We start from the raw sequence: 14,349 nt of genomic DNA on the forward strand, positions 1-14,349 counted from the left end.
ATCTGGATTACCATACAAAGCTCCTTCATTCTTCTATTTATAATAGGGTTCTTTTCTTTAGATTCCACAAGTGGGAAAGGATTTTCACAAGTGGGAAGGGAGACTCCCAAAAATAATATTCCCGTGAAAGCATGATTTTAGATCCTCCTTCACAGAATTAGAGTTCACAGATACCATTAATAACCAAACATTAATTACAACTCCACAATAAACTAATAATTTTTTTAAAACTCAAACACCAAATCAAAGCAATTGTATAAAAAAAGTAACACCCATATTTATTTAAAAAACTATTATTTATACTTATAAATTTACTTACATAATCATACGTGCTAATGTGTAAACAATTGAAAAGGATAAAAATTTTAAAATTCAAAATTTGAAATTCAAATTAAAATAATAAAACACTGATAAAACGGAACTGCCACTTAATATGTATAATATTATGTGTAAAATTGTACGTATGTGTAACACTCGTATTTTATTTTATAGAATCATAATTATTGCATCACATAGATGACAAGATTTTGGGTGGTACTTCTGAATCTTGATTTTAACACCCATATAGTTATTGATTTTAATACTCATATAGTTGTTGATGGAAGTAATCTCGGGAAGTGTGGAAGAAGCGGATGCGGAGGTATCCTTAGGGATGCAGATGGTCACATGATTTTGCTTTTTCAGATTTTATGGCATAAGTTTCAATAATAATGTTGAGATCAGGACTCTCTCAGATTGTTTTAATTTATGTATACAGATGAATATTATGCATATTGAAGTTGAAACTGATTATAAGCTGGTGGTCAAGTGGTGGGAGGAGTCAAACATATTGGCATGAGGTTAAGTTGAAAGCTAGTTCGTTGGTGATGAGAATCTCTCATACTTTCAAGGAAACGAACCACGTAGATGACAAATTAGCTAAGCATGAGATTAAGTTGAAAGCTAGTTCGTCGATGATGAGAATCTCTCATACTTTTAAGGAAACGAACCACGTAGATGACAGATTAACTAAGATGGGAACAAATGGTAATGATATATATTTTTTCTAATAAACAGAGTCTTCCGAAAGACATTATGGGAGTTATTTGAATGGATCAAGTTGGATTACATATTAAACTTCATACAGGTTTGCTTTCGTTTATTTTGTTTTATCTTTACTTTAACCGGATTGTTTGATTTTTATGCAGGTATATTTTTCGGTTTTCTTACTTTGTCATTAATATCGGTAGGTCAAAGCTTTATGTAATGTTTAGAATGATATTTTTATATCTGAGTTTGGATTTTATGATTATATATAATCTCTAGGTGTTTTGGTTGTAATTATGATATTTTTCCGCCATAAATAAGAGCTATCAATAAAATTGAGGCACCGTAATCTTTAAAAAAAAAAAATCTTAGATTGAGAAATATACAATGTTGATTAATATTTAGGCCTTGGGACCACGTTGACTCCAAAGAGATGGTATCGGGCTGCATGTAACCCTCCTCTGTTTGAAATGTACTATATAATTATATATGTATTAGCTAGGCCCGCCTAAAATAAGAAAGAATAAACAAAAATCTCATGCCTTTTTAGGTAGTGCTTAATCTTTTGCGTGAAGAGCTAGACTGCAATGGCAATTGCATAGGGATCCATGCATGCATTCATCCGCGTATATATTTATGTATTTGTTTAATCAACAATTTGTACGCACTTTAGCATGCTCCTTTAGTCTATTGCTACTTCCCAGATCTAGGTTTTGATAGATCGCATTCTTCGACGTCGCTAAAAAATTTTATTATTAGCTATTCACTTCTGCAATCGATGCTAGCCGTACCGTAAAATGGCATGCACACAACGAAAAGATCTTTTTCCCCATCATATGATCAACCATCGAAACGACCAAGCCATTACACAATCTTTTTTTTTTTTGAGGCAAATGCTAAGAAGTACGACTATTACATTAATACTAGTTCAGTAAATTAGGTACGTAAGTGGATCCTTTCCACTGTGATAATCTGAGAGAAGTAAATGCATTTTACCAAATCATATGTATACTAGATCTAATTTGCATTACCTGATTAAAGTATTCGATCCGTTTTGTGTAGTCTTGGAGGATGATTATGATCTTTGTGGTGATGGGAATGAAATGAGATTAGATTAGATTGTTGTGAATAATAGTGGAATGGTTTGAATTATGATGTTTTAGAAAAATGAGAGAAAATTTTGAATAAAAGGATTATAAAGTTGAAGTATTGTGAGCACATAAAATTTTAATATAATTTTTATTTTAAAATTTGAAAAAGTTGAATTATTTTTTGTGTTTTGTTTGAAAATTTGTGAAAATTGTAATGATTATGTATGAAAAAGTTGAAAGTTTAAAATTGAAAAATATTTGTATTTAAGTGATGTTTAGGAAATAAATGAAATAAGATGAGATCTAGAGGGACAACCATGCATGTAGGAGGTTTCCATTGATTAAAAAAGTTTCCAAGGGACTGAATTTTCCCATGCACAGGTTGAAATGAGCGGCTTAGATGAAAGAATGCAATCAAAACTCTAAATATATATAGTTACTATTGAGTAATATTACTTATCATTCTTTTTTTTATCATCTTCTCATAATAATCCTATGATGTGACAGTAGATAATTGAATATTATTTATTATATTTCACTTTTAAATATATCATCTAATGTCATATCATGAAATAATAAAAAAAATAATGATAAAAAGAATAATGAATAGATTTTTTTCAATTTAGTAACCGGGCAGTACTACTTGATCTCTTCATTAAAGTTGAACTTTTACTTCCTGGCCTCCCCCACCCGAAAAATAAAAAATAAAATCCCATTAATGATATATAAAGCTAGGTAACTTCTATTATGGGCCGATCTTATATTAATGTTTAGGTGCAGAAAGTTATTTTGAAAACATACTATATACAAAAGTGATTTTCTTGGAAGAAAACCCAGCTCGTGATTGTGGTCCATCGATCGTCTATAATTCATGAAATTAATATATCGAGTTCTTGATGTTAAAAATCCTCATTCAAAGACAAGTAATCGGTTCGTTGACTCCAAAGTCCAATACAATTTCGAACAAAATTAATTAAATTACTAGAGATCAAATGCATGGGTTCCGCGTTTCAGTCTTATTACCACAATTAGTTTTTAATAATTATTAGCCCACATGAGGCATATGTTATGTACTTTATCCCAGAAAGAATGATTTGATAGATTTTAATAATATTTTTAATTTTTAATCACGATTTATTGGAAAGCCCAGGCATTCATCAACAGATCGATCTATCCCCGCCGCTTCCATCCATGGCTCATCGATCTTGTTAATTGTAACACAGATTGCGAAGCAGGCCGTACGTTTTGCGAAGACAGAAATAGAATTATTTAATAATAGGCATGTAGTAGCAAATGCAATTATCTGAATGACCCAACTGTCCAGCGTCTAGTTAATTAAGTCATGGTGGACACGTGGTCGAGGCACCCCCCAAAAAAAAATATATATATATATTAATTATGTACTCAAGAAGACTAGAAATCTTGCATGATATCATATTATTTGGCTTGAATCAAGAAGCATACATGTAACGAATCATTTTTAGTCAATATTTTCAGCCCTACCTTGGGCCAGAAAATGAGATACCGATCATCTCCTAATTAGATGACTCTACTTCATCTTAACCGGGCCAACAACTTCGATCGATTTTACAGATCTTACGGCCAGAATATTGATGATCAGTTTGATATTAATATGAATATAATTGAATGCTTGATGGCTAATGATCTAAGTATATCTACCATGCGGTAAACGCCAATTATATATGCTTTTTATGAGCAATATATATACATTAAAACGCACGTAAGTAGTAGACGAAAGATTTTAGTTTCACATGGTTCTAAATCCCATACGCAATAAGCGCGCACTCTTGATCATATATAGCTCTAAACTTGGTTTTCTACTCAGTAGCAGTTTATAACATCTATTGAAAATTAATTAGCTCATGATCACATATCAAATATTGTTAGCAATGACCGTGGCATAACGATTCTTGGCCGTCACAGGAAGGCCAGACGCGGCATGCATGACCGTTCACGGGCAACTATTTTTGAGTCGCGCCGTGATGGCTAGAGTGGTTGGCCGCTCATGGGTACTGGCCCTATCTGGACCGCCTTGGCTGCTAGCTAGACGGTGGCAGCCACATTTGCCATCAGATATATAATTTGAACTTTTTAATTTTATTTTAAATAATTATAAGTAATTAATATTAAAACAATATTATTTATTTTTACTATTCATCAAATATCTGAAAATCTGATTTCAAAACCTAATTTCAAACTCATCTTACAGTAATTAATTCACAAAACATTTTTTTTTTCTTTTTACAGATTTCTATCTCATCTTACGTGCAAACATACCTTTGGGGGCTTGTTATAATAAGGTAATTAAGAACCGTCTCGCGTGAGGAGATACGGATGATTTCCCACAGAACTCTACAAAAGTAAACCTCTGCTTCACTACCACACAAGACCTGTAGATTTCGGCCAGAGATCATCACTATCAAACCATGCATATCTCTTGATCAGCAACAAGCAAATCACATGGATAACTTCAACGATAGACTCATCCGTATAGTCATATTCTGCCTTTTGTTAATCGGTTTACTCTATATTGTATTCATCGACACCCCCACCAGCTCCAAGCCAGTACTCTTTTCGTTACGATATCGCCTACGTCAACCCTCTCATGAGATAGTGAGCATCATGATCCTTTTAATCCCCGTGTCCCTTTTCTTTTTATAAATTCTTTTCCGAGAACAGCTACCAATATTATGGTTAATTTCTTTTTTTCATTTATATATATATATATATATATATATATTTATTATATATGGATTGATTGTAAAGTTAACTTTGTGGTCTTATATATTTTATGCGATGGAAGTGTTACAGTAGGACCAAGCACAGCGATGAACTTGAAGCAGCTTTGTCTAAGGCTTCCATGGGGAAAAAGAGTACTACTGTGATAATCGCAATTGTCAACAAGGGTTACATAGATCAGGGCGAAAAGCCAATGCTTGACATGTTTTTGGATAGCTTTTGGGTCGGGGAAGACACCAGGGAATTGATGGATCGTCTTTTACTAGTTGCGGTTGATCAGAGGTCCTTTGAAAGATGCAAATTTCTTCGGCTTCATTGCTATAAGCTTGAATTAATATTGGACGAGGGTGCCGTGGATTCTAACGGTGAGAAGCTGTACATGTCTAATGACTTTATGAAGATGATGTGGAGGAGAACCCTCTTTCTAGGAGACATACTCAAGCGGGGTTACAGCTTCATATTCACAGTACGTTCGTACGTTAAACTTAATTCTCAAATTTCTGTTAACATTAATTTAATTAGCAGTTTACTTTTCTTCCTAAATTCTTGTTTTTCTAAGCAGCATTAGCAGTACTTTTCGATCCTTATTTGGGTTACAAGAAATATAACCTTGAGAAGAGCGTTTGTATGAGAATATATCATGCCTTATTAGCCGTAGGATCGACTTTATGGCTAATAATTAATAATAATTCAGTATTGTAGATGTATATGAAATCAACACTTGTTTTAAAAGTTTAAACCAATAAAAAAATATAGACTAATTTATTATTTATTTTATATGATCTTCATATATCGTCAATCCTTTTCTACCAATTTATCCAAAGAATTAATGTCATTTTTTTAAAAAATTATCATTTTTATCATATTTAATTTAATATATCCCTTAATTATTTATTTTAAAATTAATCTCCGAAGATTACTTAAAAGATGCCACTCATGTAAATTAATATGATTAAAGATCATAACATATCATTATTATTATCTGCGCATCCTACTTCACATGAGCCTCTCGGTTCTCTCCGGCCCGTCTTTCTAACTCTTCTAAACGAGGAATGAATGACCTATCAGCTTGAACTGAAACGGGAGATAATCAGCTAAAGAACTGAGGGATGCATGACCCGAAAGTAGGGATAATGAGGTACTATATATATATATTGGAATTTAAGACTTTTATTTCGACCCGAATTCATATGCATGATGCACTAAGTACGTACGAGTTCAAATGACCAAATTAACTGAAAAAAGTTGTTTTATTACAGGACACTGATGTAATGTGGCTAAGGAACCCATTTCCAAGGCTGAGCCAAAACGAAAGTATAGATCTTCAAATCAGCACCGATCGATTCAACGGAGATGAACAGTCGGAAGCCAACCAACTTATCAACACTGGCTTCTACATGATCAGATCCAACAACAAGACCATCTCTTTATTTGATGCATGGTACGCCAGGAAAAATAGCCCTGCGGGATTAAAAGAGTGAAGAATAATAAAGACTGTAATATATTCATTTGTCTTACATTACATGGAGTGCAGTATTCTATTTATAGAGAGACGCAGTACTGCACTAATTCAAGCCTGCGTACAAGCAGGTGATATGCGTTGGTGCTTTTACACACAGCTGGGAATCGTTACAACCGAAAGATTCCTTTGTACAATTATATTCAAAAACAGAAAATACAGAATTACAGAGAGGACATTCTAGAGGATTCTGCTGGTAGAGATGAGACAGGATCATGTTGTGGAGCTGACATGGAGTCTTGCTCAGAGGAGGTCTTGCGTGGAGCTGACTTGGAGACAGCAGTGCTGGTATTGCTTTCACCCTCCCGCGAGTCCAACAGGGGCACCATGGTGAGACTCGTCCGTAATTGCAGAAAGCGTGAGGAGGCCAATGATTTGGTCAGGACATCTGCAAGTTGATCACGAGAAGAGATGAAGGCAACATTAAGTGTTTTGGCTGATACACGATCTCGGACAAAATGGAAGTCAATTTCCATATGCTTGGTGCGTGAGTGAAGGACAGGGTTCGCAGAGAGATATGTTGCGCCAAGATTGTCGCACCATAGTGTAGGAGGTAGAGGCAGAAAAATTCCAAGGTCTTTGAGGAGAGACTGAATCCATAGAAGCTCTGCAGTGGTATTAGCAAGGGCTTTATACTATGCTTCCGTGCTAGAACAAGCAACAGTTTTCTGCTTCTTTGAGCCCCACGAGAGAATATTTGAGCCAAGGAAAACACAAAACCCGCCAGTGGAACGACGGTCATCGGGGCACCCTGCCCAATCGGCGTCCGAGAATGCATGTAGTGAATACTTTGAACATGGTCGAATATGAAGACCAAAATCTGCAGTGTGCTTGAGGTACCTTAAAATTCTTTTTACAGCTTGCCAATGGGGAAGCTTGGGAGCATGCATAAATTGAGCAACCTTATTAACAGCAAAAGCCACATCAGGACGTGTAAGGGATAGATACTGAAGACTCCCAACAGTGCTTCGGTAAAGGGTTGGATCAGTGAAGGCAGGGCCATCTGTGAGAGACAGGTGAGTTGAGGTGGACATTGGCGAGGTGATGGGTTTGGCAAGATCCATATTTGTACGCTTGAGAAGGTCACATACATATTTGGTTTGGGATAGATGAAGTCCCGTGGAAAGGAAATTAATTTCAAGACCAAGAAAAAAACGCAATGGTCCAAGATCCTTGACTGGGAAAGAAAAACTGAGGGAGTGAAGCACTGAGGAGATGGCATCCAAATGTGACCCAGTGAGAATTATGTCGTCTACGTAGACAAGAAAAAATAAGGTAACAAAATCATGCTTGTAAATAAACAGGGAAGGGTCGGCATGAGAGGATGAAAAACCGAGATCAAGTAGACGAGCACTTAACTTGGAGAACCAAGCTCTGGGAGCCTGCTTAAGGCCATAGATAGCCTTATTTAATCGGCACACATGAGTTGGGAAGTTTGGATTGATGAATCCAATCGGCTGAGTCATGTAAACTTGCTCATGGAGATCACCGTGCAAGAAAGCGTTGTGAATATCAAGCTGCCGAAGACTCCATCCTTCGCTAACAGCAATGGTGAGTATGGTTCGAATAGTTGTCGGTTTGACAACTGGGCTAAAAGTCTCGGAGTAGTCAATTCCGGCTTGTTGGTGGTAGCCTTTGGCAACCAAGCGAGCCTTCCGTCGCTCAACTGAACCATCTGCAAGACGTTTTGTCCTAAAAACCCATCGACAGCCAACACGGTTAGTAATACCAGAGGAGGGAACAAGGGACCATGTATTGGTGTTTAGGAGTGCTTGAAATTCCTCAGTCATGGCATTTCGCCATTCTGAATATTTGGCAGCCTCGGTGTAGGAGGTGGGGTCTTCGGGTATGGTGGAAACAGAGGTAAGATAGCTGCGTGGTGGTGGCCATAATATGGTGCCATCGGTGAACTGTCGAGGATGAAGAGAATTTGTTTTTGAACGAGTGACAATTGGAGATGGAGAGGAAGAGATATCTGATGCTGAGGAAGGAGAGACTGCAGAAGTGTTAGGTGAAGAAGATGATGAGCTGTCGGAAGAAGAAAGAGGGTCACTAGGCTCAAGGGAAGCAGAAATAGGTGAAGAAGTCGTGGGTGAATTTGACTCAGTGGACTGCACAGGAGGAGAGTCCGTGAGTGAGAGGTTTGCATGGTCAGCAGGTTGCGTGGGCTGACTGGGCATATGAGACACAGGAGGGGGGCCTAGAAGTGACGGAAGAGTAGTTGTGGAGGATTCTGGAATGGGGGGGCAGTTTGAAAAAGGAAAGAAAGTTTCGTCAAAAACAACGTCACGGGAGTAGTATATGCTATTAGTGGGGACATGGAGACACCTGTAACCTTTATGAGAATTACTGTAACCCAAGAAAAGGCATTGAGAAGAACGAAGGTCAAGTTTGTGTCGGTTGTAAGGCCGTAGATGGGGCCAACAAGCCGTACCAAAGACCCGAAGAAAGGTATAATCTGGAGATTTTAAAAACAGCTTCTCAAAGGGAGATTTGTTTTGAAGAAGGGGAGTAGGAAGTCAATTGATTAAATAAATTGCTGTGTGAAAAGCATCAGCCCAAAAAAGTTGAGGTAAAGATGCTTGGGCCATAAGGGCGAGGCCTGTCTCAACAATATGGCGGTGTTTGCGTTCCACGGCTCCATTTTGTTGATGAGTGTGGGGACAAGATAAACGGTGTGAAATGCCTTGCTTTTAAAGAAGGTTGTGAAGGGAACGATATTCACCGCCCCAATCACTTTGAATTGAGAGAATTTTGGCATTAAACATTAATTCAACATGTTTTTGGAAATTGATAAAAACACTCAAAACATCAGATTTTTGAACTATGGGAAACCACCATGTATATCGTGTAAAATCATCTAGGAAGGAAACATAATATTTAAAACCTTCTCTAGAAATTACAGGGGCAGGGCCCCATACATCGGTGTAAATAAGTTGAAGGGGTCTTGTGGAATGCTGATGTGTAGATCTGAAGGGAAGTTGAGTGCTCTTGGCTTGTCGACAAGCTGGACAAACTGGAGAGATAGAGCTAGCAAAAACAGGAAGATTATTTGACTTGATGATACGATGGACAAGTTGAAGAGATGGATGCCCGAGACGTGCATGCCACTGTGAGGAAGAGGTGCGCTCACCAACAAAAACTTGAGAAGGAGAAACTGACTCGGATTGCTGAAAGGAGTAAAGGCCATTAAGCATTGGACCACGAAGAAGAGGGGCTCTCGTCTTGGAATCCTTCACAAGAAAAAAAGAGCTGTGAAACTCAAAAAATACAGAATTATCACGACAAAATTGACTAACCGAAATTAAATTTTTGGTTATGTTAGGAACATGTAATAAATGCTTGAGAAGAAATGAACGAGAAGAGGAGGAGAGAGCAGATTCACCAATATGAGAAATGGGAAGGGCAGAGCCATCACCAACACGTATCTTGTCTGTACCACCATAAGGAGTGCACTGAAGGTTCAGATTAGAGAGATCAGAGGTTAGGTGGTTTATGGTAGCAGTATCAGGATACCAAGTGGGGTTAGGAGAGGAAGCAGAGGTGGTGTAATGAGCTGTGAGGGAAGGAGGTGGTTCACTTTGATAGGAATGGTCAAAACGGAAATAGCACTTTAAAGCACCGTGACCAACTTTTCCACATACTTGGCAAGTGGGCTTGTTGGTAGGTAGAGGAGCTGAAGATTGAGTAGGATGTGGAAAAGATGAGGGTGATGTTGTGCGTCCCCTCCTACGACCACGATTGTTACCGGGATAAGAACCACGGAAACCACCACGGCCACGTACGGGAGAGGAGGTGGTGAAATTGGCAGAGAGGTTGAAAGAAGAAGGCAAATGGTTGGAATGAGCAAGGCGATTTTCATAAGTGAGTAAAAGGCTGTATAATTCTTCAGTAGAGAGAGGGTCAAGCCTGGCTGTAATAGAGGTAACGAAGGCATCATACTCACTATTAAGGCCGGCAAGAAGGTAAGAAAGAAATTCTTCTGGAGAAAGGGGAGAACCAGCGGCACTCATAGTGTCGGAAAGATGCTTGACCTTTCGAAAATAATCAGTGACAGAACTAGACCCTTTTGAGATAGTAGCTAGCTGATAGCGGAGCTGAATGATCCTAGCATGAGATTGAGAAGTAAACAATTTTTCAAGGGCTTTCCAAACCTCACGAGCTGTAGAGTAGCCAACGACTTGAGCAATAAGATTATCAGATAGGGAAGAGATTAAGGCACTTAAGATGAGCTGGTCAGTTTGAATCCAAGAGAGAAATTCTGGGTTGGTCGTGTTATCAGGAAGAGTGGGGGAAGGAGGTATTCCAGTGCCATCAACAAAATAAAAAAGTCGCTGCCCTTTGAGATGGGGCACCATTTGAGTACGCCATAAAAGAAAATTTTCATTTGTAAGTTTAACAGTAACTAGATGAGAAAGATGTGGAAGAGAAGGGGTGGAGGAGGACGATTGTGAAATCTGGGTTTTTGGAAGGGGAGACTCTTCCGCCATCGTTTGACATTAGTCTTAAAAAAGCTCTGATACCATGAAGAATAATGAAGACTGTAATATATTCATTTGTCTTACATTACATGGAGTGTAGTATTCTATTTATAGAGAGACGCAGTACTGCACTAATTCAAGCCTGCGTACAAGCAGGTGATATGCGTTGGTGCTTTTACACACAGCTGGGAATCGTTACAACCGAAAGATTCCTTTGTACAATTATATTCAAAAACAGAAAATACAGAATTACAGAGAGGACATTCTAGAGGATTCTGCTGGTAGAGATGAGCAAGGATCATGTTGTGGAGCTGACTTGGAGTCTTGCTCAGAGGAGGTCTTGCGTGGAGCTGACTTGGAGACAGCAGTGCTGGAATTGCTTTCAAAGAGCAAGATGTTTTATTAAACATGATGCGTGCCGGCGTCTTCAGAGAGCTGGGCCTTGAAGTAAGGTTCTTGGACACCAACTATTTCAGTGGGTTCTGTGAAGATAGCAAGGACTTCCGAGCCGTTACCACCGTTCATGCCAATTGCTGCCGTACTATTGTTGCCAAGGTGGCAGATCTGATGGCTGTTTTTCACGATTGGAAAATGTTCAAGAGGTCATCTACCAATCAGACTTCGACATCTAGATCATGGACGAATCACAAAGCTTGTAGAGATTCGTGGAACTAAAAGCAGTACTTGCATGCAGTCATCTCTAATATATATATATATATATATGGTTATTTTGTATGAGATACGTGCTACAGTCATAAATAAAATTATAAAGACAAACTTAATTACATTAAACCACAAACTAATGTGGTTATTTTGTAAGGTTATAATTTAGATTTACTATACAATAAAAACAAATTTTCATAATCTTACGTATATACCATATTACATCAGCGCTTCCTGCTCTACGTACGTGAATTTCCATTCTCTTTTTGCTTGCGGGAACGTATATATGCGAGCTTGTTGTTTTTAAATTATATCATGCAACCAAACTGATAATGTTAAAGGATTATATACATGATTCAGGAGAAAATTAATTACAACCAAACAGTTATCCCTTAATGATCATTGTGAACTCGAGCATCGCAAGTTCATGTATTTATTTTTTGTGATGGCAGGCCGCACGCTTGTATTCTATTTTCAGAAAGAAATTAGCGGAGGAGAAAGAAATATATAACCTGATTTCTTAGCCCCATTTTGCAAACCACCGACCTTTAAGGCCCCCCAATGATAACGGAAACCACAAGTGACAAACAAAAAAAGAGCGTGGACTTCCCTTCAAGTCTCACGTACATTGTTTCCGGTTCCCAAGCTAGCTGTCTCATGTCCATGCTGCGGCTTATAAATACGCCTATATTTATAGATATACATTCATCCAAAAACTAGTAATATTCAAACACCGAAATACACCAACATGGTCGGAAAAAGGACATCATGCGTCGCCGTCCATGCGGCTCTAATGACAGTTCTTCTCATTGCTATATCTGTCGTCTCGGATGATGCAACGCCAATACCAGCCGACAAGGCCCAAATAAATACCTGGTTCGACAACAATGTCAAGCCGTACAACCAAAGGAAGGGTACTCTAGATCCCGCACTGGTGAAGGCTGAAGAGGGTGTTGAAGTTATTAAGGTCAGGAGCAAGGGAGGAGCAAATTTCCAGACCATCACCGATGCCATTAACAGCATTCCGGCCGGGAATACCAGACGTGTCATTATTTATATTGGATATGGAGTCTACAAAGAGAAAATTAAAATTGATCGGTCTAAGCCTTTTGTTACTTTATATGGTGCACCCAACTCAATGCCAACTTTGACTTATGACGGTACTGCAGCGCAGTATGGAACCATAGAAAGTGCCACCTTGATCGTGGAATCCAATTACTTTGTTGCCGCAAATATTATCATTGCGGTACAGATGCATGCGTCTAAAACATCGTCCATCTTCTATTTTTGGCATGCATACAATCGTTGGAACTTTATCTCTCCGTATGTGTGTGTATGATAACATCAATGATTTGTTGTTGCAGAATTCTTCGCCAAGGCCTGATGGGAGACGAAAGGGAGCTCAGGCATCTGCTCTGAGGATTTCTGGGGACAAGGCAGCCTTCCATAACTGCAAAATAAAAGGATTTCAGGACACCATCTGTGACGACAGGGGAAAGCATTTCTTTAAGGACTGCTACATTGAAGGCTCAGTTGATTTCATATTTGGAAGTGGCACATCCCTTTACATGGTACGTACGTCCAAATTAACTGATCTCTCCGTGTCAAAAGAGAAACAATAGCAAGGCTTTTGATATCTCCCTGCCATGAATGCCTTTTTTGAATAAGGATGCTTCTTTTTTTGTTCTATCTTGAGATCAATAATAATATATGTCGAATGATTTTTGTACAGAACATTACACTAAACGTACTTGGGGATGGTGGTTTTTCGGTGATCGCAGCACAAGCAAGGGAATTTGCAGACGAAACTGGATACTCATTTGTACACTGCAGCGTAAGTGGCACTGGAAGCGGAACATATTTGGGAAGAGCATGGATGAACAGGCCCAGAGTGATTTACGCCTACACCATCATGAGCGGCGTTGTCAGTCCCGTTGGATGGAGCGACAACTTCCACAAAGAACGTGACGGGTGAGCCTTCTTCTTCCCGTTTCTGTTGATCAATAACATATTTTGGGAATTAATTAAGCTGTGACGATTGACATTGCATGGATGCAGCACCGTTTTCTATGGAGAATACAAGAACTCCGGACCGGGTGCAAGCGTTTCTGGCCGAGCCAAGTATACCAAGCAATTGAATGAATTTGAAGCCCAGCCCTTCATCAGCCTTGGCTTTATTCAGGGTTCCTCATGGTTGCTTCCTCCTCCAAAGGTTTGAATATTTCTACAATGGAATAGGCTGGCTCAAACAAATGCAAACGGAAATTCCAATCGCATGATCCCTCGTGGCCCCGTGGGTGTCACGTACAGCATGCAGTACTGCACATTTTGTATATAGAATCAGGCCTTCCACCGATCATAAGAGAGGTGATTTACAAGAAAGATGTATTATAATTTTAAATTAATATGCATAGATACACCATAGGCATCTTTATTACGTGTATTCGAATTAATAAAGCTATATAGTTTCTTCCTTGAATTTGAAGGATGGTTAGTGACGTATTATGATCAAAATTAAATTACTCCTTTTTTTATTGAACAAGAAAATGCGAAGAATTATTTTTATAAAAAATGATTAAAAATACAATTAGTTTACAATTATTTTTTAATAAAATGGTACAAATATATTAATTAATTTAAAATAATATATAAAAAGGTCGTAGATATATATAAATTATCCTGTTAGCCTATGATCATAAATAATTATCAGTTGAAAAGTTAATTAATAGCCCATCGTAAAAAATACTTGAGTTGAAAAGTAATGGACGTAGTGTATAGAAATTCATACAAATTTAATGTAAAAGGATTT

The 14,349-nt window shown here is 38.1% G+C and overlaps 1 protein-coding gene across 1 annotated transcript; it reads left to right on the forward strand.

The window, feature by feature from the left end:
- The first annotated feature begins 12,231 nt into the window (after positions 1-12,231).
- LOC122317190 (putative pectinesterase 63) lies at positions 12,232-14,019 on the forward strand. The gene is made up of 4 exons (XM_043134144.1): positions 12,232-12,786; positions 12,905-13,111; positions 13,273-13,511; positions 13,599-14,019. Exons 1-4 carry the CDS (start codon positions 12,289-12,291, stop codon positions 13,756-13,758), a joined length of 1,104 nt encoding a protein of 367 aa, XP_042990078.1. The 5' UTR covers positions 12,232-12,288; the 3' UTR covers positions 13,759-14,019.
- The last annotated feature ends 330 nt before the right edge of the window (positions 14,020-14,349 follow it).

This window comes from Carya illinoinensis, chromosome 7 (assembly GCF_018687715.1).
Source record: "Carya illinoinensis cultivar Pawnee chromosome 7, C.illinoinensisPawnee_v1, whole genome shotgun sequence".
Taxonomy (NCBI): Eukaryota; Viridiplantae; Streptophyta; class Magnoliopsida; order Fagales; family Juglandaceae; genus Carya; species Carya illinoinensis.

Excerpts from the sequence above, each read along its gene's own strand:
- LOC122317190 (XM_043134144.1), top strand. The coding sequence starts at position 12,289 with ATGGTCGGAAAAAGGACATCATGCGTCGCCGTCCATGCGGCTCTAATG. Across the intron at positions 13,112-13,272 it reads GTGGCACATCCCTTTACATG|AACATTACACTAAACGTACT; the intron begins GTACGTACGTCC and ends ATTTTTGTACAG. Across the intron at positions 13,512-13,598 it reads TTCCACAAAGAACGTGACGG|CACCGTTTTCTATGGAGAAT; the intron begins GTGAGCCTTCTT and ends GCATGGATGCAG.